The sequence below is a fragment of the Bubalus bubalis genome, chromosome 9 (genome assembly GCF_019923935.1).
Source record: "Bubalus bubalis isolate 160015118507 breed Murrah chromosome 9, NDDB_SH_1, whole genome shotgun sequence".
NCBI lineage: Eukaryota > Metazoa > Chordata > Mammalia > Artiodactyla > Bovidae > Bubalus > Bubalus bubalis.
This window is the reverse complement of record NC_059165.1, coordinates 28,418,312-28,443,951: the sequence shown is the minus strand read 5'-3', so window position 1 is coordinate 28,443,951 and position 25,640 is coordinate 28,418,312. Positions and strand designations below refer to the sequence as shown.

Below are 25,640 nucleotides of genomic sequence, written 5' to 3'. Positions count from 1 at the left end.
ATAGTATCTTTCTCTTTAGCAAAGAGGCAGGTTGGCTTATAGCCTTGGAAACTTGAGTTTCTCTCCTGAAATGATACCCACTCTGTGTACAGGTGTCCATCTGCCCACCTGTATTACTTTATGAGCAAAGGGATGACACAAATAGACTGATGCTCACACTGCTTGCTCTTCGGTGAGTAATAAGTATAAAGTCCTTTGTTTCTGACCCATGAGTCTTGTCTTTTGCTAGCATCCATGAAGCCCTAACAGGCTAACTCATTGGCTTCCAAGTTGGGGAAAACCTCAGACCTTCACAGTTTTGGACAGAGACCCCTCAGCTGTCTGAGCAGGCAGGTGCAGTGCCCCACAGGTGAGACCCCAGTGCTTTGCAGACTGCACACTATCATATTAGCATTTTTTTTTTAATCACTGATTTTCTCCTCCAGAGTCACAAGACAAGCTGTTCTCAGACAATCACATCTTAAGCGTGATTTCTATTTTAAAATGCGTGTGTGAAACCTACTAACTACTAATTATTCTGCTTTAAATATTCTTCAGCGAGTGGGAGAAAATTTCGACAACAGAATGCTATATTAAAATTTTAGAGGCATCGTGTCATAAAATATATCAAGATGATACTTGACTTAAATTAAAAAATGTTGCATGTGTATGTGTGCCTGAATATATAACTGAAGCATATTTTCAAGAAAGCTTGCTATATAATAAGCACTAAGGGACTACTACTGTAGTTTCTGAGTGTTCACAGAACCGTTATTCTCATGGTACAGGATCATCATGGCTTGGGTTCTCACCTCCTCCTGACCAGGAGTTGGAGGAGCAGTGCAGTCAGGTACTACTTCTGCTACAGTGTGAGACTACGAGGGCTTGCTCTGGCAGCTGGAGATGTTCTGTGTTTGCACAGGCCAATACAGCTGCCACTAGCCACATGTAGTTACTGAGCACTTGAAGCTTGGTTATTCTGAACTGAGATATGCAGAAGTATAAATTATACACCAGATTTCAGGCATAGGGCAGGAAAGGACAGTAAAAGATTTTGTTAATAATTTTAAAAAATTACTTTTCTGTGTGAAATAATATTTTAAGTGTATCAGGTTAAATAAAATATATTGTTAAACTAATTTCACCTGCTTATTTTTAACTCTTTCAGTGTGGCTACTAGACAACTTTAAATTACATATGTAGCTCTTGTTTTGTTTTGATTGATCAAATAGAAATTAGATCTTTGCTACTCACAGCACAGCTAAGAGTCCTTAAGACTAGGATTGCCAGATGTAGCAAATAAAAATGGAAGATATCCAATAGAATTTAGTTTTCAGATAAACAACAAATAATTTTTTAGTATATTATGTCCCAAATATTGCATGGGGCATATTCATGAATAAAGTTATTTGTTTTTTTTTTTAATCTGAAGTTCAAAGTTAACCAAGTGTCCCAAATTCTATTTGACAGCACTGTCTATGACGAAAATCCTCATGCCCAGACCTGTCTTGCTCCTTGAAATTCCATGAAATCAGGAAAAGGACAGAAAAGTAAAAGGAAGGGTAGAGAGTAGAAGTTGAGTGCAGTGAAAGAAAAGAAAAGAAAATATAGTGAGAAATAGAAATAAGATGGAGCACGGATAGGCCTTTTTTTTTAATAATTTTTGTTAGCAATTTTCTTCCTTATTTCTGTTTTTTGCCACTTCTCCCAAGTGTTGTGACTTTATCTCCTCATTTTCTATAGGGCTCCCTAGAGCCACATTAAAAGATGCCAATTGTGTACAGTGGGCAGCAAGGAAAGGAGTGTCTCATCAGGGTCAAATCCCCAGCTTTCCTATAATCCATCATCTCTGAAATGCCACTTAAAATGGGCCCTTTTAGCTACCAGTACTTTGTCATTAAAGAGGTCAAGGTTCTTAAGTGTCAAAAATGGTGACACTTTCATTTTAGAGGATTTTGTTTATTGTGCTATTTTAATTGTATGTTTTCAGGTGGCTCAGATGGTAAAGAATTCTCCTGCAGTACAGGAGACCTGTACTGTTTGATCCCTGGGTTGGGAAGATCCCCTGGAGAAGGGAATGGCAACCCACTCCAGTATTTTTACCTAGAGAATTTCATGGACAGAGGAACCTGGCAGGCTACAGTCCATGTGGTTGCAAAGAGTTGGACATGACTGAAGTGACTTAGCACATAAACAAACAACTGTTAAGAATTTATTGTTTGTGTTATGCTTTTTAGGTGGGGGTGGTGGGAGTGGAGGCTGGCAAAGAAGGAAAAACAATATATATTCTAGATATTCTTTATTTTTTCTAGTTCTTGAAGTAAGAAAAAGGCTTTCATCTCTTATTTATTTATTTAAAAACTTATTATATAGTGTCCTGGGTGTTCATTGGAAGGACTGATGTTGAAGCTGAAACTCCAGTATTTTGGCCACCTGATGAGAAGAGCTGACTCATTTGAAAAGCCCCTGATGTTGGGAAAGATTGAAGGCAGGAGGAGAAGGGGACAACCGAGGATGAGATGCTTAGATGGCATCACCGACTCAGTGGATGTGAGTTTGGGTAAACTCTGGGAGATGGTGATGGACAGGGAGGCTTGGCGTGGTTCATGGGGTCACAAAGAGTCGGACACGACTGAGCGACTGAACTGACTGACTGACTGATAAAAGCACTTAAGATGAAATTCACTCTCTCAACAAATTTTTAAGTGTGTCCTACAGTAGTATTAGGCTTCTCTGATAGCTCAGTTGGTAAAGAATCCACCTGCAGTGCAGGAGACCCCAGTTTGATTCCTGGGTCGGGAAGATCTTCTGGAGAAGGGATAGGCTACCCACTCCAGTATTCTTGGGCTTCCCTGTGGCTCAGCTGGTAAAGAATCCTCCTGCAATGCGGGAGACCGGAATTCGATCCCCGAGTTAGGAAGATGCCTGGAGAATGAAAAGCTACCCACTCCAGTATTCTGGCCTGGAGAATTTCATGGACTGTATAGTCCATGGGGTTGCAAAGAGTCAGACACGAGTGAGTGACTTTCACTCACAATATTATTAGCAGGCTAGAGTCCATGGGGTCTTGAAGAGGCAGACATGACTGAGCAACTTTACTTTCACTTTCATAGTCTTATACAGCAGATCTGTAGAATTTGTTAACCTTGCTTAACTGAAATTTTGTGCCAATTAATTAGCAAGTTCCATTTCCTCCTTCCTTAGCCCCTGGAAGCCACCATTCCACTCTTTGATTCTATGAATTTTCCTGTGTTAGATACCTCATATAAATGGAATCATGTAGAATTCTTTATTTCACTGACTTATTTCACTTAGCATAATGTCCTAAAGGTTCACCCATGTTGTCACATATTGTAGAATTTTCTCTTTTTTAAGCCTGAATAATATTTCATTGTATATATGTATCACATTTTGTTTATCCATTCATCCATAAACAGATAACTACCTCTTGGCTGTAGTGAATGGTGCTGCAGTGGACACAGGAGGGCTAATAGTTCTTTGAGATCCTGATTTCAGTTCTTGTGGATAATTATCCAGAAATGCAATTGCTGGATCATATGGTAGTTTTGTTTTAAAGTTTTTGAGATCAATCTGCATATTGTTTTCCATAGCAACTCCATTTTGTATTCCCACCAACGGTGCACTTCGGTTCCAGTTTCCTCACATCCTTGACAATGCTTATTTTTTGGTAAACAGCCACCCTGATAGGTGTAAGGTGATGTCTTTGTGATTTTGATTTTTATTTCCCTGATGTTTAGTGACACTGAGCACTTTTCTTATGCGTATTGGCTATTTGTCTTTTTTGGAGAAATGTGTATTCAAGTTGTTAGACCATTTGAAAACTGAGTTATTTGATTTACACTATTGAGTTGTAGGAGTTCCTTATATATTTTGGAAATTACCCTATATCAGATGTATGTTTTGCAAATATTTTCTCTCATTCTATAGTTGCCTTTTCACTCTGTTGATTGTTTCCTTTGCTGTGCAGAAACTTTTCAGTTTGATGTAGTCCTGTGTCTGTTTTTGCTTTTATTGCCTGTGCTTTGGCAGCATATCAGTGAAATCACTGATGAAACCAATGATGCTTTCCCCCTATGCTTTCTTGTAGGTTTTAAGTCTTCAACCCATTTTGAATTGATTTTTGTGTATGGTGTGAGATAAGGGTCCAACTGAATTCTTCTGCATGTGGATATCTGGTTTTCCGAGCACCATTTGTTGACGAGTCTGTCCTTTCCCCTTTGTACATTCTTGGCATACTTGTTACCAACACTAACTAACCATGGTCAGTTGCCCTGATGTGCATGTATTTATTTCTGGAGTCTCTATTCTGTTCTATTGATTTCTATGTCTGTCTTTATACCAATACTGTACTGTTTTACTTACAGTAAAGGAATTGTGATCCCATCAGCTTTATTATTCTTTCTCAAGGTAGATTTGGCCATTCAGGGCCTTATCTAGTCTTCGCAATTCTTTAAATACTTTGTCTCCACTCTGCAAATGAGAAGTAACTTGTCTAATAATACTAGATAGCTAGTAAGAGCTAGAGCTGGGAGTGCTCTTGAATGCTGTCCGACTCCATAGTCTGTACCCTTTACCATTGCATTCCATGCCTCTCCGCAAATGAAGAGTCATGAATTCAATAGGAAACTATGTATTAGGACACATATGTAAAATTAGGTTAGCCTCAGGAAGTTTTACTTAGTCACTTGAAAAATGCATATGATATTTGTATAATTCATAGATTTTTGAGGAGAATTTAATAATTTCCTGATTAGTATAATGAGATTCTTAAGAGTACCAAAACTATGCCAATTTCTAAAAAGAGCTTAATAATCTTTCATTGAGATGGATAATCGAAGAACCTAAACAGATCCATTAGTTTCATTCTATACTCTAAATTCAGCAGTATCAGGCTCCTCCTTCCACCGTTCTCCACACATAATACATCCTGGGAATGCTCTCTTTTTATTGGATGAATGTATTAGTCACAAGACATAAAAAGTACTGCCTCTGCTTGGTTTGCATTTATGAATTAACAGATGTGCCTGGTTTGAAGAAACAGATTCATTTCTTGATGGGAAGAAAAATCTTGTTTAGTTTTTCACTTATTGTTTTATGTGTGGGATTTTCACTAACTTTGGACCAGATACTTGCCAGGAAGAATGTAAGGTGAGTAACTACACATCTTTAAATATAATGCATCTGTGAACTTCAGTGCAAGTGTGAAATTAGATGATTCTGTAATTTTTTATGTTGTTGCACAGCTACATTTGTTAACAATTCAAAACAGATATACTAGATTAGATCATTTGATAGTTACTAAAATCATTGAACTAGAGTTTATAGATGAGATAAAAATATAGTCTTTATTATAAGAGGGAGGATTTATTTATTTGTTCAAAGTATCCAAAAAACATTTGTATTACATATCAAAATATATGAGAAAATGACTCAAATCAGTGTTCATATTTCTTTTATACTCATAAGTACTGTTAATTTCAGTTTATCTTGCTGTTTTTATGTGAGAAGAGAGTAAGCAAAATTTAAAAACTAAGAAATATATAACCTGTCCCCCAAAGAATAGATGTTAAATCATTTTATCTGGTAGGAGATGGTAATTGTGTGGAGTACACACTGCTTAAAACTAACAAGCAAAATATCGGTTTTTATTTCCTTTGTCCTTTTGGCTTCTCTCTATACCATATAAGGGAACATATAGAGATTTCTCTATAAAGAAGAATATTCAAAATCTGAATAGCAATTAACTTATGTCATTGCTCCCAATTACTCATTATGTGCAATCACAACAAATCTGTTGGGGGTTAGTGTGAACACAAAGAAAAGTGTCAAGCAGGATCATCTGCCAAAACTTGTGTTAAGGAATTCTTAAGTCATCAGCTAATAAAGACACTAAGGACAGGCATTTTTTAACATCTGTTTTCCCACGTTCCAAATCAATTAGTTCTTTCCTTCAGGTTCACTTTCAAGTAATGTAAGTGACCCATACTCCTTAGGTGGTTAAAGCTTAGTAATATTGCCTCACCTGGTTTATATAGAAGTGACTGATTTGTGTATTACACTGATAAAATGTGCACTAGAAACTATAAAAAAATCCCAGTTCAGTTTCTGAAGCAGTATTAATGGTTTTAAATTATTTTAGCCTCAGAAGAGACCTTAAAAATCACACAAATCAATCATCATTTGTATCTAATAATATGGCATATTAACTCATTGTGATAGAAACAACAGTTGCTCTTTTGTGAATGTTCTTTCAAATCATAAATCTGGAATTTAAAATATTTTTCACCTCTATGGGCAATTCAAGGTCCTTAAGTCTCTAGGAAGGATAATTGTATTTTAAGCCTGATACATGTTTCCGATGCTTAGAGAAAGAAGGGGTCATCCCTCTTCCTTTACATATTCGTTCCTCAAATTGGGTTTATACTTAAAAAGAAAATCTCTTCCCTTTCACACAGCATTTCCTGTGGTCTCCCATTTCCCACTTCCCTTTCGAAGTTTGTTCATTAAGTTGTTAGTTCATTTGCGTATGTAACGCATAGGTTTTTAATACTTGATATTTTTATATAGGCACAATGCTAAGTGCTGGTTATGCAGTGGTAGCAAAACAGATAAAGTCTCTTCCCTCATGAACCTGTAAGTCTAGAGCAGAGGTGCTCATTAATCAAATGCACAGTGTTATTACAGATAAACTGTGAAATGTTCTTTGAAAGAAAAGTATGGTAAACTGTGAACACATATAATAGAGGGACCTGAATTAGTCTGAAAAGTTAGGGACAGCATTTCTGAGGGAGCAATATTTGAGCTGTGATCTGGAGGATATGTAGGATGTGATGAGGAGGAGGTAGGGGGAAGGACAGGCTGGAGAACATTCCAGATAGAGGGAAGAGCAGGTACTAAGACTCTTAAGAGGGAAGAAGGGAACATGAAGCATTCGGGGAATTGAACTAAAGAATGCTAGTGTAGCTGCAGCCAGAGGGGAGTGGGGGAAATGAGCACAACGACTAAGGCCAAGGCCTTTCAGGGCCTTGTCGGCCTTCGTAGGAACATGGTCTTCAATCCTGAGCAGAACGTGAAGGAGCTGCGTCACCTTCACCTCCATTAAGGCGTGCTTGGGAGACTGAATGGAACACCTGGTAAGTCAAAAATATGGCACCAGCCACTGCAGGCCTAGGGCTCTTGGTTACTTTTCATGTATTGCAGAGATCCCTTTTACTGGAAAGTTTCTGAATATTTTAGTGCTAATGTAGGTCTACTTTTTTTTTTAATTAAAAATCTATGTTTCTTAGTATGTTCACACAGATAATTTTAACCAGATAATCCTTTAGTTCTACATTAGTTCAGAGATCATGTAGTGATGTGAAAATGCATGAGTAGAGTATTTTGTCTTTGGTTGAGATTATGGCTTCCCTTAAAGCCTCGTTAGTTGAGTGGGCAAGGCCAATTCAAATTAGAGTTTATCCGAAAAAAAGAAGTACACCAGCATTATTGTACGTCCATAGATTCACTGAAATGAAAATAAGCCTGTGTTGTGTGGTAAAAGCTTTTCATTAATGAACACATGGATTGGTTATGACTTGACAATTACTAAAGCTGGATGACGGGAACAGGAACTTAGGGAGGGTGAGGGAGCTTTTATTTTTCTGTTTAAATCTCTGTATGTTTGCAATATTCCCTGATAAAAAGATGTTTGTATTTTAACATAACAATTTCACTTCTAAGAATTTATCTTAAGGGACTTCTCAGGGGTTTGAACAAATAATTCAAGGTAATGTTTAATACTATTAATTGGAAACAACTTAAGTACTTAATAGGGATTTAGTTAAATATATTAATGCATTCATATGATGTTAAATTGGATGAAATTTAAAATTATGTCATAAAAATATGTATATTTTTAAGTAAACAATTACAGGCTTTAAGATAGTATGTTTATAAAAATCTGTTTTTAAATAATATAAAAAAATAAATTACATTTGTGTATAGGGTGTATGTGCATGTATGTAGAGTAAAATGCTGGAAGGACATACTATTATAATTTATATCTTCATAATTTTTAGAAATACTTTTTTGGCAATAGAGTCTGGTTTTTATTTTTAATAAAAAGAGTTGAATATTTCTGCTTCAATATGCTAACAGTACAACATGGTATAAAATTTCACTGTAAAATATTTTATTATGTTTTATAATTTAATTATTTAATTTATTCTTGGTTATTATTTTGGTTAAACCTTAGTGTCTAGCATACTGCTTGTCTAGCATACTATTCTTTGAGTAGACTGTTTATCAATGAATAAAGATTAAGATTGATATTTTAAAGTTTTTTTCTTCTTTAAAATTTACAGTCTTTTCCTTATTTCCTTTGATGAACATACATACTATTACTTTTTAATCGGAAATTCACTATTCAAAAGTGAACAGTTTTACAGGCTGTGTTTCTCCTCCTCTTCTCTGAGATGTAGTAAACCAAAATGTCCTTCTTAAAATTTCATATAAAATCTAAAATGTATATATTTACTTACCGTCTTTTTATTTTGGTTTTTTTCTAGTTTCATCTCTCGAACATCTTCAAATAAAGACGTGGTTGTAAACAGTGGTAAGACTTGTAACTGCCCCTATGTTTCCCTCCGGAGTTGAGGAAGGGTTCTGTCTATGATGGGCTTCCCTGAACACTGGTACTTGCACCTGGAGTCTCTGATGTGAAAAAATCTCTTAAATATTGTATTCTAAATTATGAGCCAAAAGAGTCTCAAGCCTGGTACATTTTACAGTGCTTAGCATATTATTGTCACTCAATTACAGTAATAAACCAGTGACATTTTGCCTTTGTACTCATGTATTTTATTTGGCAGATCGACAGAATAGTGGAGATATGAAGCCAGTGCAGAATTTCACAGTGATACCAATCACACAGGTATGGACATTTTAGGAAGCTGGACTGAATCATTAAAAAAAAAAGTAAACACATTTCATAAAGTCAGAGCCACTGTGAAAATATAAGTAATAATTCTGTTAACAGCTAACATTCTTGGTTGAACTTTGGGTGGGGAAATGTTATGGTAATCTTATAGTTGAAAAAGCACCGACGTTTTCTTTGTTGTCATATATAGTATTTTCATTACAGTATTCAGTTTTACTTTGTTGCCTTCCAGACAGGATCACTATAGTAACAATTTATCTTTGGTTACTGATAACTTGGGTTGCTGCTGCCTGTTTAATTTCTCTCATCTTTATTTACACCTGGAGTTATTGGTATGGAATAGTTGATCTAGATAAGTGAACACCTCTTTCAGATCGATATTGCTTTTGTGACCTCCAGAATGATATACCAAAGTGCATTGTCTTGGGCTTCCTAGAAATCTGCAAAGGTTTCATAAGATGTAGAACAAGGTTAGAATATCTTGCTAGACTATGTATACTAAATGACCTGGAACTGCATTCTCCAGGACAGTAGACACTAGCCACATGCAGCTATTCAAATTTAAATTCAATTTAGGTAATATTAAGTAAAATTAAAAAGTAAGCCCCTCAGTTGCACTGGCTACATTTCTAGTACATAACAGCCAATGGCACAGAAAGTCCTGTTGGACATTAATGGTCTGGAGGATTATGTTGTATTTCTAGAAACCTCTTGTTTTCTTTGTTTAACATATTAATTTATTTAAAGTTCTGAATTATTTGGGTTCTAATTATTTTAGAAATGATTACTGCCATTAGTGAATTTTTTTGAAATATTAGTATACATTTTTTTGTGTGGTTTTAGGTTTATAGAAAAAAAATTGAACAAAAGTAGAGGATCAGAGAAGGCAATGGCACCCCACTCCAGTACTCTTGCTTGGAAAATCCCATGGACGGAGGGGCCTGGTGGGCTGCCGTCTATGGGGTTGCACAGAGTCGGACATGACTGAAGCGACTTAGCAGCAGCAGCAGCAGAGGATATTCCCATATACTTCCTCAATCTACAACCCACACCATTTCTAATTTTCCCTATATTTAGAATCTTTAAAATAGATTTGATCTAATACTTATATAAAAGACTAAATTAAATCTAACACTAATTTAATCTTTTAAATCAGTGTTAAAACTGTTACAATTGTTAAAACTGATAATTTTACCTAAAATTGATAGGTTATATTAGCATTCATTCTTTGTATTGTATACTTAATGAGTTTTAAGATTAAAAAATTATACATTGTAATTTGAGGAACTGGGTTCATGCACCTTCAGGTATACCTATATTTTTAAGCTTGTTAGGTCCACCCATCTCCTTTTACCCACAATAGCATGGGCTGTGGAGCTAGCAGAGTAACAGGCTTTGAATTGGCTCTTTTGCTTCCAAGAAGCCTTCTGTACTATGGAAACAAATTCATATCTTTAATTTATTGGGTTCATTAGGCTCTCAACTACAATCTGAGCAGACGTTTAGAAAAAGAACCTTGGAATGCGTTCAGCCATCATAGCCCAGTTAATGTCTCCATGGATGGAATTCCCTGCATTCTGTTTTGGGCCAAAAGAATAACAATTAAATTTAAGAATCAGACCTGGCTGGACCTTACAGGTGAAGCTATTGGCCAGAAGGCAACAGTGGATGCTGGCAACTCAAACTGCAGTGAAGAAAGTGCCATGTAAGTTGACTGCTTTGCTGGAGCAAGTCCTTAGGGTGAGTGTAGCCTGTTAACTGGGTGGTCCAGTTTGCTGTCATTTCAGAAAGTAGAAGTAGGCTCCTTTGTACGTGACCATGACATACATTTCTGAGTAAATGTCTAAAATGAAAGAACAGGTTAGAAATCAGTTGTTTTAGTTTCTTATTTTTTCCCCAGCAATTTTCTTCTGAACACTCTAGCTAATTGTTATATTGTACTTTGTGGAAGATCAGAATTTTGAAAATGAAGCTTCCCAAACTCATTCTGAAAGAGTGGATGGATTCCAGGCTCTGTGTCAGCTCCAAATGTGAAGTGTCAAAGTACTTTTGTCCTAGCAGGGAGGAAATTCCATATCATTGAGCAGAGTCATACATATTCTAGTGGGTGAAGCAGAGAAAGCTGACTCTATCTAGCCAGGGTAGGTATTCGATTCTAGGAAGTGTTCTGAAGTTGTAGAACATTGCCTGTTTGCAAATGTGCAAGGGGCCAAATTTCAGAGAATTCTTTAGAACATTAAAAAATGATTAGAATAATTATTTTTCACTTGAGATAAGCATATCCCTTTTGAAGAGGAAATTAGTTTCCACTGCCTTTCTTTGCTTTTCAGTCACCCAAGCAAATATTTTTTTGCTTGTATTTGTTTTGGTCCAGAGGGAGGAAGTCTGGCATATCTCACTTGCATTCTATACAACTCCTTGCTTTCAACATTTATTGGTATAACAGAGGCTTTTGGAAGATTCTCTGCATTTGTTCTGGCCTGGTTTAGATGGGCAGAATGCTTCGTATAAAACCATAACATGCTGTGTGAGTGTGTGTGTATATATGTGTGTGTGTTTCTCTGTATTCTCCTTATATACTTTCATAGAAATACTTTTTTATTCTGAACTTGTCATTTAAAAATTCTTGATGATGGGTAAAATGGATTATATTCATGTACACTTAAAAGTTACATTGCAAGTTTTAATAAGTATATTGCTATTTAGAATGACTCTCTTTATCAGAGAGCTAGGGAGTTTTAAGTAAAACAAGAGTCCGCCCAGATTCGTTTATTCTGTTACAGCACAACTATTGAAGAGATTTCAACATTGCTGAGCACTCAGGACTTTTCCTCAGGCTCTAATTAATTCCTTACAGGGCTCTTTATTTGTGGTCAGCTGCAGGGAGAGAGACTGACTGCCTGAGGATCATCTTGCCTGTCCATGGCTGACTGGCCCTCCTTGATTCCATTTATCCTGACCCCAGGGGGTTTGTGGGGAAGATCAGGGCACCAAAGATTTTTGCTGGACTTCAGAAACTTTAATTATCACTGGGAACCTAGAGACAGAAAGAATGAAAACTTAGCTTCTAGGTCCAGTTCTGCCAATGAGCTCTGTGACTTTATAGATAGGGGCCACTGTAGGGCGAGATGGCAATGCTGGCATCTGGTAATAGCAACTAACAAGGCTTGAGCACTTGGCCTTGGCCAGGCACCTTGTGAGGACTTCACAGTCCCGTCATCTGTTATCCCTCGTAATGCTCTTGTGAATACGTCTCTGAGTCACAGGTACAGTTATCACCTGTGTTTCAAGTGAGAAAATCAAAGCTCGTGAGGTTAGGAAACTTGCTACGATCATACAGCTTGTATGGTAATAGAGCTGGGGTCTAAAACATCTTTAACAACACCATTTTCCCTCCTCTCTTGGCCCTATCTAATAGGAGTGTGAAAATCAAATGAGGAAATGTACATGTGAGAACTTTGTCAAGTGCTACTCAAAGTTCTAGTATTATTTTTCCAAGATACTAATGATAACTAGAGTAAAGTAGTGTCTAGTTACCTGGTAGAGAGACCAAGGGAACCTTTGGTTTTTGCAGTACACAAATTAATGATGTTTTTTCTTTGTCACTGCCCAAGAATTCTAGTGGGTGAGTCCCGAGTGTGCATCACCCACCTTTTGGGGTCCTCCGGTGAGTGTGCAGGCAGGCTGGAGAGCCCACCAAAGGGCATAAGTGGGAGGCTTCCCAGGATGTGAGGCATTCAAGGACCAGCTGCTGACACTGTCCTTGACGCCTGTGAATTACACAGATTAGTGAGATGCTTTTGTCATGCTGGCAAGGAAATCTTATATTCAAGAATCAGAAAGGGAGTTGCAGAAAGAACAAACCCAAGCAAAGACATAACCATGTAAGGTCAAAAGCACAGATTAAAAAAAGATGACACATTTTAGTGCCTGGAAATAACATGTTCAGGGAAAAGCAAATTGTTGGCAGACAGATTTGCTACGGAAGTCTTTTTAAATAGTGAAAGCCTTACAAATAGAGCATAATCCCAGCATCTGTGTGTATTTTGAATTTAGGCAATTATAGTCTCAAGAATTCAGAATCTGCTTTAAATATGGGGAGAAGAGGGTGCTTGGAAAAGTAAAAGAAGCTCTTTTTTGAGTGAGTCCCTAGGTTGTATTTCCTCTTTATGGTGCATGGCTTGACACATGAAAGAATCTCATTGAATGATTGCTGAATTTGCATTGTTGAAAACAGGCCTCCTGTCGTTTACTCTGCTGCAGAGCACGTTAACAGCTTTCACTGAAACCAGGGCTACTGGAGAAAGCTCTTGGGGCATCAGAAGCGTGGGGGCTGTTGAGCTGCTCCACCAGAGATCTGAGTGGACACTACATGGCTCTGCTTTGAACTTTATTTAGTTCATTAGCTGGAGAGACGGAGAAGGCAATGGCACCCCACTCCAGTACTCTTGCCTGGAAAATCCCATGGACAGAGGAGCCTGGTGGGCTGCAGTCCATGGGGTCGCAAAGAGTCGGACACGATTGAGTGACTTCACTTTGACTTTTCACTTTCATGCATTGGAGAAGGAAATGGCAACCCACTCCAGTGTTCTTGCCTGGAGAATCCCAGGGACGGGGGAGCCTGGTGGGCTGCCATCTATGGGTCGCACAGAGTTGGACACGACTGAAACGACTTAGCAGCAGCAGCAGCCGGAGAGAGTTTGTGCATAACTAAGCTATTCTGATTCCTTGGAGGACCTAGAGAAATTTCTGTTAGAGTAAGTGACCAGTCCGGAGAAGGCAATGGCACCCCACTCCAGTACCCTTGCCTGGAAAATCCCATGGATGGAGGAGCCTGGTAGGCTGCAGTTCATGGGGTCGCTAAGAGTTGGGCACGACTGAGCGACTTCGCTTTTACTTTTCACTTTCATGTATTGGAGAAGGAAATGGCAGCCCACTCCAGTATTCTTGCCTGCAGAATCCCAGGGACAGAAGAGACTAGTGGGCTGCCGTCTATGGGGTTGCACAGAGTCGGACACGACTGAAGTGATTTAGCAGCAGCAGCAAGTGACCAGTCAAATTTATAAAGTACAGTCTAACAAATGCATTTCATTTCTTTATTTTTTTTCTCTTTATTTTTTTTAAATTTTATTTTATTTTTAAACTTTACATAATTGTATTAGTTTTGCCAAATATCAAAATAAAGTGTTTTCAGTAATTTGTAACAGATTATCAGAATACTGTTGGAGAAAAATTCTCTTGAAAACTTGCTTTAGTGAGCAAATTAGCTTATAAAGTGTAAATTAGTGCTTGTAAGGTATCTAAGCTCATGATGTTATGAAATAAAGGTATTTCTTTTAGTGACCTTTTTAATATGATTTATTTTATAAATACTCCTTCCCTTTCTCCATAAGTAGTAGGAAGATAAACTTGAGCTCAGTCACTGACATTTCTGTTTCTTGGTGAGTGTGACTGAATTAATGAGATTATATTTGTGTGAGTTTTCTCAAACTTGTAATTGGATATTTTATAAACATCAACTTTGATTTTTTAGACTGTATATTGAGGTGTTATAACTTCTCGACGTTACAGCGTCACATATAAGCATCATCCTTCATATATCTAAATTTCTCACATTTTCCCATTTCAATTGTATTTATCTTTTCATCATCCTTATTTTTTAACCCGATTGAAATTTAAATGAAATACACTAAACTGCACATATTTCAGTTATACAGTTTGGTCTGTTTTGACATATGCTTATATCTGTGAAACCATCATCACAATCAAGATAGCAGACATTTTCATCATACTCAGAAGTTTCCTTGTGCCCCTCTGTAATCCATCCCTGTGCATTCCCACCTTGCCAGATAACTGCTGTTCTGCCTCCTGTCATTATAGATTAGTCTGCATTTTCTAGAATTTTGTATATTAATAGCTATAATAGAACAGTGTACACTCTTTTTTTTAGTCTGGCTTCCTTCACTCAGTGTAACGATTTTTATATTCTTTTATGTTGTTGCACGTGTCAAAGGTATGCTTCTTCTTATTGCTGAGTAGTAAGTACTCCTTTGTATGGATATACCACAGTTTATCTATCCATCTACTTCTTGATGGAAGTTTGTTTTTTCCTCCAGTTTTTAGATAACTTTCCAAATAAAGTTGCTCTGAACATTCATGTACAAGTCTTTGTAGGAGCATATATTTTCATTTTTCTTAGGTGAATATCTAGGAGTGGAATGGCTGGATCATATAGCATGTGTATGTTTAGCTTATTAAGAAACTGCCAAACTGTTTTTTTAACTATAGCTATAATTGTAGTTATAGCATTTGCCTTCCTACCAGCATTGTATGAGCTTTCCAGCTACTTCACATCCTTCCTAACCTTAGGTATGGTCAGTGTCAGACTATAGAAAAAATATTATTATGTTTCTGTATGGTTAGCAATTTATGAACAAATTTTGCTGAGATTTGGGTTAAAAGATAAATCTTGGTAAGAGATGTACCTCCTCAGAGGAATGTGATTACATGTCAAGAAGTAATGAAGCTAGTGCCACTGAGATATTCCAGGATTTATAAACCCCGAGGCTTCTTATAGTCTCCTTGGAGACATTTATTTACATACATGGGTATTAGACATGCAGCCATTTGTTTCCTTTATAACGAGCTGTTTGCTCCTATTCAAAGACTAATAATATAACTCATACACTTTTATTTTCCCAAGGAAAATTTCTGACGCTAAGGAAGTAAATGTTTCTCTCCTTCTCTCAGGAGATGAAAAAGAAAGCCCTCCAATATGAGCTTCCAGATTCATAATTTTAGTATTCCTCACCTACGTTATAAATCCCAGGATAACATCTGGTTCTCGGGAGGGGAAAGAACTGGGCTAAAAGGGGAATCAATATGGTTATTGCTCTGAGTTAGTAATGATCTGTTTCTGCTCCAGGAAATCTTATGTTAACTTTCAGAAAAATGTCATTAAATATAGATAGTAAAAGCTTAAGAGTGGGCTTTTTTTTTTTTTAAAGTTTTAGCTACACTGATTACTGTACCACGGCATCTTATTGTAGTTTTATTTTGTATTTTCTGGATGACTAATGATATTGACATCTTTTCATGTATTTATTGGTTGGTTGTATGTCGTCCTTTGTGAAGTACATCTTTTGAACATTTTAAAGTTGGATTGTCTCCTTATTGAGTTGTTAGTGCTATTTGCTGTATTTAAGATACAAGTTTTTTTGGTATATATGTTGTGAGTATTTTCTCCCATTCTATGACTTGCCTTTTTCATTTTCTTAACATTATCTTTTGAAGAGCAAAAGTTTCAAAAATTTAATATAAATTTATCAGTTTTTCATATTTTTTTCAAGGAACTTTCCAACCCCAAGATTGCAAAAATGTTTTCTTATGTTTCTTCTATGTTTTATAGTTTTAGTTGTTACATTTAGACTTGTGATCCATTTGGGGGCAATTTTTTAGTACAGTGTGGAGTAAGGGTTATTTTTATCTTGATAGACTGTATTTCTGTTTTCTTAGGTTGTCTCTGAAGTTTGATGATGCTGAAAATCCCAGAGGTCTTGATATAAGGTAGGTATGGATGCCACTTTGTAATATCATAGGCTCAAAACTCCAGATTAGCTCCATATAATTTATCCATTCCACATATATGTATCAAGGGCCTGCTGTGATAAGCATTGTAACACACGAAATGCCACATTTATCTAATTTCACTGACAAGTCAGTGGTGTCACGATGGGATCCTATAGTAATACTTTCTTTAGTTTCTATAATACCAAAGCATCTGTATTTTTTCCTTCTTCCTTTAGTGACCTATAAAATATACAAATCTGAGATTGTAATACTGCTTTCCTCTGAGCAAAGAATAAAATATGTTTAAAGCTCCAGAGCTGAGGCTCTAGTTTCAAGTTATTTTCTACATAGCTTACAACTGAGTCACACTTACAACTTAACAGTAACTAAAAATTCTCTGTTAGCTGAATTCCGCAGCAGACAATCAACATAGGTCTATATTTTTCTGTGTTTATGTATGGAATAATACTTCTGCTAACGGTGGCTTAGCAAGCAGTTAGGAACAACTTCAGGAATGGGGAGCAATTTGAAGGTATTTAAATTTTTTTCTTATAAAATTATAATGTTTCCTTTCCTACAGGACCAGCCTTTTAGTGGAGACCAACACCTGTGTCTTTAACATTACTTGAAAAACCAACAGGTTGTGCTAGGGCAATCTTTTGCAAAGCTGTGTTCTATGGAGCACTTTTGCTCTGTGTAAATGTTTATAAAATTCCCAGAAAGGGGGTCCTATGGTTAAACGCATTTGAGAAACACTGCACACCATGTCCTCTTGGAGATTCACAGTAGAAATTTGTATATTGAAGTTTCTGTGAAGATATGCTCTTAAAGAAAAATGCTGTACTTGGTGACTTTGATTAACCAGTCATTTCCTGGCTTTTTTTTTTTTTTTTTTTTTTGTCGATGGTTTTTCTTCACTTAGATGTGATTTTGGTGTCTTTGTGAGAAGAGATGAGCTTAGGTTCTTCTATTCCACCATCTTTTCTCTAATGCTTTAAAATTACAATCTTTTTCCTGATGATAAAGCTATGTGGCTACTTTCCTCAAGGTAAAAAAAAAAAAAAAAGTGTTATTTGAATAAAAAATATTCCCCATTCCTATATCAAACAGATTTTTATATGTGTTTGGCCACCTTGTGAGATTCTATTTTCCTTATAAGGTTTCTCTGAAAGATGATGGCATGTATGTTCTAAATTATGACCAATGAAACACTAGTATCCCATGATATGCAAGCAGATATTGAGAAAAGAGCTTTCTAAATTTAAACATAGGAAATGCTAGGTTAGAGGCAAAAAGAAAGAAAGAAAGAAAGGGGGATTGGAGACAAGATGCATGTCTTGAAGGATTTTTTGAGCAGTTTCATTGGTGCGTCACTGCTTCCACCTCACCGAGGCTGTCAGAACAGTCTCAGGCCGTTATCTGAAACAGGGCTGCAGACAACGTGGCAGGCTCTACTGTAGCCCTAGCGCAAGAGAATCACTTCCGGGGATTCCAGAGGCAGCTTGCCCTTTCTGGGAATGGCTCTTGTGGTCTGCTCTGGAATGTCTGACTCCACAGTCCCATCTGAGATGTCCACCACCTTCTGGCCTTCAGCGTTTTTGGTGGGATTATTGCGCTGGACAGGGGTGGCCAGGCTCAATTGCATCCCTTAAGAAACCTTTTTGTATCTGAGTCAGGAGCCCAGGGTGAGCTGCAGGTGTCCTAGATAACATGGAATGTTTTACAGCACCAGGCCCACACAGGACACTCACCAAGCATGCCTTTCAACTTAGACAAGCCCAGCCTGTTTTACAGATGAGGAAAGCTAGACCCAGAGAGGTTGTTGAACAGCCCTTATCATTACCACTAATAAGAACTGTATTTGTGAGAACTCTTTTGGCTGCATAAAGCCAAAAGGTAACTGATCGATGAATAGGATTGAAAATGTTAGCTTTAGGCGTTTAACTGACCTCACCAGGGCAGCGTCTTTCTCCATCTCTTGGCTCTGCTGTCCTTGTGTCAGCTTCATTGTCAGGCTGGCAAGGCGGTGGCCAGCTGGCAGTTACTCACTTAAGCAACATGAAAGAGCTCTGTTGCCCGATGCTATAGCATAGCCATAGTAGAAGCACCAGGACTGCATCTTCTCGACCCTGCCTGGGGTGTATGCCCTCTCTAAACCAATCACAATGATTAAATGGCCGCAATACACTGACTGGCAGGACCAGATAGACTTCACTGAGAGGGGAGAGGGTCAGCCCTAATACACCAAGTTGCCGTTCCCAGAGGGAGCAGGAACGTAAACTACAGGTGGGCAAAGCCAGAATAAAGCCCACGCTTTTACCCTGAGTTATACTGATCTCAGCTGCTTTCTTTTTAAAAATTTAAATATTGTTGATTTATAATGTTGTGTTAGTTTCAGGTGTATAGCAAAATGAATAGTCACATTAACATTTTGATATCTTTCTAGAATTTTTTTCTATGCAGTCACACATTTTTTTTAATGAAAAGAGTGATCATGACATATGCATATTGCACCTTTTGTATTGCTAGAGACTATTCCATTCCAAAATGGCTAAGAGTAAGAGCTCTTGTCTCAGATTGGATTCTAAGCCCAGCTCCAATGCTCCAATGCTCCAGTGCTTACTTGTTAGTCATTTAACCCCTCTGTATCTTAGATTTCTCACCTGTGAAATGAGGATATTATCATTCTTGAGATTATCATGAGATATTATCTATCTCATGGTGTTGCAGTGAAGATTAAATAAAATACACATAAGGAACTTAGAAAGATGCTTGACACATTGTAAGAACTACTACTTTTATTTTTGACCATTATTTATTTAGTTAATTCTGTATTATTGTCAACTCAATTTTCAGATTTTTTTCAATAATAAAATTATTTTAATTAAAAAAAAGAAAAAAAAACACAAAGAGTGTTGTATTTCTCCTTTTGTAAGAATTTGTCTTCCTTACTTTTGCGGGCTGCTCTGTTAATTGGTTTAATTCCCGCCCATGAAGAGCTCTAGTTTGGAGCTAGAAAGTAAAGCCTCTTTCTGAGCCAGTTCTACTTCCTGACAAAAGAGGGCGCAATTGTACCGTTCATAGACAATGCCCTGCGTCAGCAAATGTAAAAGTGCTTTCGGGGTAATACTGTTTTATAATCATTTTCAGATTCACCCTTACCAGTTACAAGTTGTCTATCCAGAGATGGTATAGTTTGCACCGAGTCGAGGTTATTTTTAATAACTCAATTCAAGCAACTTTCAATGCAACTGGCATTCACGCTCCGTCAAGTTTCTCCTACCATTGCCAGCGCGTCAGCAGCCTGCAGGCATACGATGCCCTCTTGTTGCCCAGCGACACCAATGACATGTCAAGCCTGTGGGAGGTCACTTTTGTTGATTTCCAGGTAACAAATTAAAACCTGTGCTCAGTGGCCCTGTGTGTTTGGTGCCAAAGAAACTCAGTGTGTGTTTGAAAACATAGACGTTTAAGGAAAAGAGAGGAGTAGATATCTTTAAAATAATATTGGTATGAGTTATCTTCTTAATCTTCTAAGGTATGAAATAGAAAAGGATCAAGTATTTCCTCTTCTTGCACAGTGATCCCCCCATGCCCTCATCCCAAGAACTTGCTTTTACATTCTGGTTTTCCCAGTCCCTAGTAATTATCAGTGAGGAATGCCAGCAATCTAAGCCAGAGTGAAGCTGTGGCATGAAGCCTGGTGACTGACACTTCCTGGAGTGAGAGGCCCTTTTGGGGAGAGGAACTGTCGGACAATTATTTTATTTCCTTCAGGGAGAGGAGTAGTGATCTTATCAGGGCAGATAAGAAGTACATCTGCAGTGTGAATGACAGCTTTGGCATTTGGCATAGGAATGGAACTGTCAGCCAGGGAGTCAAACATATCCCAAAGATCCTCTTGAAAGTATCTGGGGAAAGTCATGGAGACACAAGAGGTTCCTTTTCACCCCCAGAATCTCAGGCCGAGAGACATCTGTCAACTTCATCCTGTTTACCTGTTAAAACAGCTTAACTTGTTCTTCTAACTCACTGAAATAGGCAGGGTTTTACATGTCCCTTTTCTGAGTACTTCTTGATTTTTTCCATATGTAAATGTATATTTATTCCCCTTGCCCCTAGCTTGGAGAAGTGTGGTGTGGTTGTTTGGGGTAGGGAAGGGCTTTCCATTTCAGGATTCGAAAGACATGGTTTTGAGTTAACTTCTTAGTAATTTGGGCTGAGCTTCTCCACCCTCTTGATTTCTGACCTATCTTTATGGGTGTAAAGAATTCATGGCCTAATATATGCGGCAACACCCAGGACCGCATTAGGCATGGATTAGCATGGATTACGGAGAAGGCGATGGCACCCCACTCCAGTACTTTTGCCTGGAAAATCCCATGGACAGAGGAGCCTGGTGGGCTGCAGTCCATGGGGTCGTGAAGAGTCGGACATGACTGAGTGACTTCACTTTCACTTTTCACTTTCAAGCATTGGAGAAGGAAATGGCAACCCACTCCAGTGTTCTTGCCTGGAGAATCCCAGGGACGGGGGAGCCTGGTGGGCTGCCATTATGGGGTCACACAGAGTCGGACATGACTGAAGCGACTTAGCAGCAGCAGCAGCAGCATGGATTAACAGTGGCAATGTTGTAATTATATTACATACTTTGTCTTAAAAACTTACCATAATGCTGCAAGATAGCTGGTATTATCCCTGTTTTACAAATGAGATGACTGAAACGCTGGTGATTACAAAACTGCTCAAAGTGGTATAATTGGTAAATGGTAGAGGCAGAATTTGAATTGTGGACTGTCTAGCTCCAAAGATACTTTGTAATACATATAATGTATATATCTATTTGTATAATACTTATAAAGTATATATTATATCTATTTCTTTCTCCTGCCCTTTCAAAAAAGAAGCAGGCAGAAAGGGCAATGAAGAGGTAATCATGAAAAAAGGACTAACTCACACATAATCTTTCCTAATTAGAACAAAATTAACTGATTTATACTTCCACCTTGGTCCAGAAATGACTTAAAATGACTATAGAATACTTCAAGAAAAATAATTTTGAAAAAGAGTCAAGCCACTTCACATCAATTAGGATGATTATTATATTATTATATATTATATAATATTATAAATAATATTATATTATATTAGGATGTTAGGCAAAATGTAGCTGGCATTACAATATTATCTTATATTAGGATATTAGGATGAATATTAATAATATTATATTAAAAAAAAAATCCCCCAAACTGAAAATAACAGCTCTTGGCAAGGAGGTAGAGAAATTAGAACCCTTGTACATCGCTGCTAGAAATGTGAAATGGGGCAGCCACCATGGGAAACACTGTGCTAGATCTTCAAAAAATCAAACACAAAACTACAACGTGATTCAGCAGTTCCACTTCTGGGTATATACCTAAAAGAATTGAAAACAGGCACTTGAACAGATATTTGTGCACTCTGTATTCATAGCAACAGTATTGACCATAGCTAAAAAATGAGCATAACCCAAATGCCTGTCAGTGGATGAATGAAAAACAAAATCTAGCATATACATACAACAGACTATTATTTAGCCTTCCCTTTAAAAGGAAGGAAATTCAGATACATGCAACAGCATAAATGAACCTTGAGGTTACTATACTGAGTGAGATAAACCAGACATAAAAGGACAAAAGTTTGTATGATTCTATTTATGAGGTACAGAGTAGTCACATTTGAAGACAGAAAGTAGAATGGCAGTGACTAGGGGCTGGGGGAAGAGTGGGCTGGAGAGTTAGTGTTTAGTGGGTACAGATGGGTTTTTGCAAAGATGGATGGTGGTGACGGTTGCACATGATGTGAATGTACTTGATGCCAGTGAACTCTGTACCTAAAAATGGTTTAAAATGGTAGATTTCATGTATATTTTCCAATAAAAATATAAAACAAAAAATGGGAACAACAAGGGACTAAGAAAAATAAGAATAGATTAGTTAAACCACCAGTAAAGCTGGTACACAAAAGCATACAACCATCTGTCTGCCCTGGCTGGAAGCGGCACAGTAATTTGGCTTGGAAGCTTTTGAGCAGCCAGCATAAGAAAGACTCACCCCTCACATGTTCATGGGATCCACAAGGCTACTGAAAATGTGCAGTGATGAGCACATCCGTCCTTGGTGTGTGTGATGGGTGCCAACATCCTCAACAGCAGCCTCATAGTGGACAGAGCACTGGGCGTTGGAGGCGAACCTTGTAAAACACCCTTGGTGTGGGCAGATGCAGAATTCAAGCCCGGTCCAGGGAAGAGGCGGTGGTGATGGGGGTTCAGGTACGTATGCAAAAGGCTGCATTCCACATACGCAGCTTTGCTGCTCTGGCTTATTCTAGGAATAGAGTGAAGTCACATTCATGCTGAACTAAGATGCCTCAGGCAGGCCAGCTAGGGACTGTGGCGAAGTGTAGCCGGCATTACAAGCAGTATGTTTTATTCAACCCCAGATGATTTTTGCTTTGTAGGAATGCAAGCCCAATATTGCCAGATCTTCTGACGTTTTGATTAAAGATAGAAATCTAGCTTCCTGGGGGAGGCTTTTAGGATGTTAGGAGCAAACAGAACTTACCTGTGGACTAGATAGAGAGGATCTGCAACCTCTAGTCCAGAAAATGAATAGACAGCATATCCTTCAGGCCTCCTCCACAGATACTGCTCTCAATCAAGTCTTAAGAATTAAGTGGCAGTCCATGTGAGGACATTCTCTTTGGCTGGAGCTGTAGCATCACCTGGAGAAGGGATAGGCTACCCACTCCAGTATTCTCGGGCTTCCTTGGTGGCTCAGATGGTAAAGAATCTTCCTGCAATGCAGTAGACCTGTGTTCAATCCCAGGGTTGGGAAGATCCCCTGGAGGAGGGCACAGCAACCCACTGCAGTATTCTTGCCTGGAGAATCCCCATGGAGAGAGGAGCCTGGCAGGCTGCAGAGAGTCAGACATGACTGAATGACTAAGCACAGCATAGTAGCATCAAATGAGGCCATCTTTTGTCATTGAGTAGTTTGACTCTTCAGGCTTGTTGCCTGAGGAGGTCACTTTGCCTCTTCATAGAGTGGGCAGGCCAAGTATCCCAAAAGTTAGGCCAAGAGTCTCCTTCAGGAGTTGTTTTGGCTCAGTCTAAGCGCATATATTAATAGTTGGGTGAGCAATAGTTCTGTGGTATGATAGTGGGGCTACAATCATTTTAACATGGAAAATGCTAAGGAGCCCACTTAAGACATAAAAATGAATCCTCAATAAAGCATTCGTGGATAATTCAATTTTCTAATATACTCTTTTAAAACCACATAGGTGATTGAATGAGGTAATTCTGTTGGTGATTATATTCTAAAAGCCAGCTGAATGTGAAAGCTGCCTTCCACAAACGATTATTCTTATTTAGAGTCTTACTCTGTAGACTCTGTAGCTCCTGTTTCTTTCATTGTGATGGTACTTAGATATTTCGGCCAGTTGTTGATTTGAATCTCTCTTGTGTGTGCATGCATGCTAAGTCACCTCAGTTGTATCAGACTCTGTAAGACCCTATGGACAGTAGCCTGTCAGACTCCTTTGTCCATGGGATTCTCCAGGCAAGAATACTGGAAAGGGTTGCCATGCCCTCTTCCAGAGGATCTTTCTGACCCAGAGATTGAACCTTTGTCTCTTATATCTCCTGTATTGGCAGGAGGGTTCTTTACCACTAGTGCCACCTGGGAAGCCCTGAACCTTGAAGAAGAGACACAATATACCAGGAGTTCCGAAGTTGTAAACCAAGAAGTGACTCTGAAGCCAGACTGCCTGGTTTGAATTACAGTGTCACTGAACTTAATATTGTGCGACTCCAGACAAGTTGCTTAACTTTTCTGTGCCTGTTTCCTCATCCATAAATTAGGGTAAAATGGTAACTGATTCATAGGCTTTTGTAAGTATTAAATGAGGTAGTGTTTGGTAAGTAAAATAAGTATCTTCAATGAGTGTTAGCTTTTGTTATCTATAGTTGACCTCACTAGGAATCATGACGTTGGCCCCTAAAAGACTCTTCCTATCGACTTACTGTCAGCAGAATCAAAGGCAGAGGAACTGAGAATTAATATTCTTTGTGAAATTTATATTAACACTTGTAAAATTTTTAGTAGACTTTTTGAATTTTAGATACACCAGACATTTTGGTTTTAGGTGAACTAAGGATCAGATTAAAAGAGAATTTATTTCAGGGTCTCGAATTTTCACTGGCCTCTTAATTATGACAACCATATATCCCAGAGTTTCTGGGTCAGCCTTGATTTAAAATTAAGTTTCACTAGCATTTTTTAGATAATGTGATTAGATAATTCAGCAAGTATGGCCCAATATTTAAATTTAAGTAATCAGGGTCCAGAGCCCCTTGCCAAGCTCTTAAGTAGATCTTCTAAGAAAAAGAGTATGCCACTTTAGCTCTTTTCTGTCTCCTGACAGATCCAAGGCTTTCCCATCAAGGGGGGACAGTTTGCCAAGGCCCGAGACTGCACCTCTTCCTTCTCACCAGCCATTCTGATCGGCCTGGTGATGTCTCTGCTGCTGCTGTTGGTGCTGGCCTACGCCCTGCACATGCTCATCTACCTGCGTTATCTGGATCGGCACTATGATCTCATCGCCTCCCCGGCCCACTTCCCCCAGCTGACAGCTCAAGACACGGCAGACGAGAAGGAGCTGCTGAGGAGCCAGGGAGCTGAATGCTATGAACTGAGAAGCCAACAGATCTGCAAAATTTATGTTTAACAGCACAGCTCCCTTTCCCTCAGAAGGTCTGCAATAGGCTCTGAAAGGAGTTGTTTGTGTTCTGTGCTGTTTGCTTTGTGATATAAGGTCTTTACCAAAAGTCTTGGTTTTTATAAAAAGGAAATACATGCAAAAAATACATTTTGGAGCGTCCACTGTCTTTCTTAGATAGACTTGGAGCAATGAAAACGGCATCTTAATCTCACAGAGATAAATATTATTGCTGCCCCAAGGTGCTTTGACAGTAGAAGAATATTTCAAATTAGGGACACCTCCCCCCCAAAAATGGAGAAGGAAATGGCAACCAACTCCAGTATTCTTGCCTGGGAAATCCTGAGGACAGAGGAACCTGGTGGGCTATAATCCATGGGGTAGCAAGAGTTGG

General features: G+C 38.2%; 1 protein-coding gene across 4 annotated transcripts; it reads left to right on the top strand.

Annotated features, from left to right (window-relative positions):
• Nucleotides 1–2,480: 2,480 nt before the first annotated feature.
• LOC102403572 (V-type proton ATPase subunit S1-like protein) lies at nucleotides 2,481–25,396 on the top strand. Of its 4 annotated transcripts, XM_025292257.2 has the most exons (8): nucleotides 5,024–5,148; nucleotides 6,568–6,633; nucleotides 8,547–8,593; nucleotides 8,850–8,911; nucleotides 10,393–10,622; nucleotides 16,433–16,483; nucleotides 19,637–19,874; nucleotides 24,953–25,396. In XM_025292257.2, the coding sequence occupies exons 1-8, from the start codon at nucleotides 5,054–5,056 to the stop codon at nucleotides 25,253–25,255; spliced, it is 1,092 nt and encodes a 363-aa protein (XP_025148042.2). In that variant the 5' UTR covers nucleotides 5,024–5,053; the 3' UTR covers nucleotides 25,256–25,396. The 4 variants fall into 4 exon arrangements, with proteins under 4 accessions (XP_044803271.1, XP_044803270.1, XP_044803272.1 ...); XM_044947336.1 differs by lacking the exons at nucleotides 5,024–5,148; nucleotides 6,568–6,633 and adding an exon at nucleotides 2,481–2,529; XM_044947335.1 differs by lacking the exon at nucleotides 6,568–6,633 and having other exon boundaries at nucleotides 5,007–5,148.
• The last annotated feature ends 244 nt before the right edge of the window (nucleotides 25,397–25,640 follow it).

What these genes read in the sequence shown, in the direction of transcription:
- LOC102403572 (XM_025292257.2), top strand. Translation starts at nt 5,054, where the DNA reads ATGGGAAGAAAAATCTTGTTTAGTTTTTCACTTATTGTTTTATGTGTG. An exon ending in AGACGTGGTTGTAAACAGTG is followed by an intron (nt 8,594 to 8,849) that starts GTAAGACTTGTA and finishes TTTATTTGGCAG; the next exon opens with ATCGACAGAATAGTGGAGAT. An exon ending in CAGTGATACCAATCACACAG is followed by an intron (nt 8,912 to 10,392) that starts GTATGGACATTT and finishes TGGGTTCATTAG; the next exon opens with GCTCTCAACTACAATCTGAG.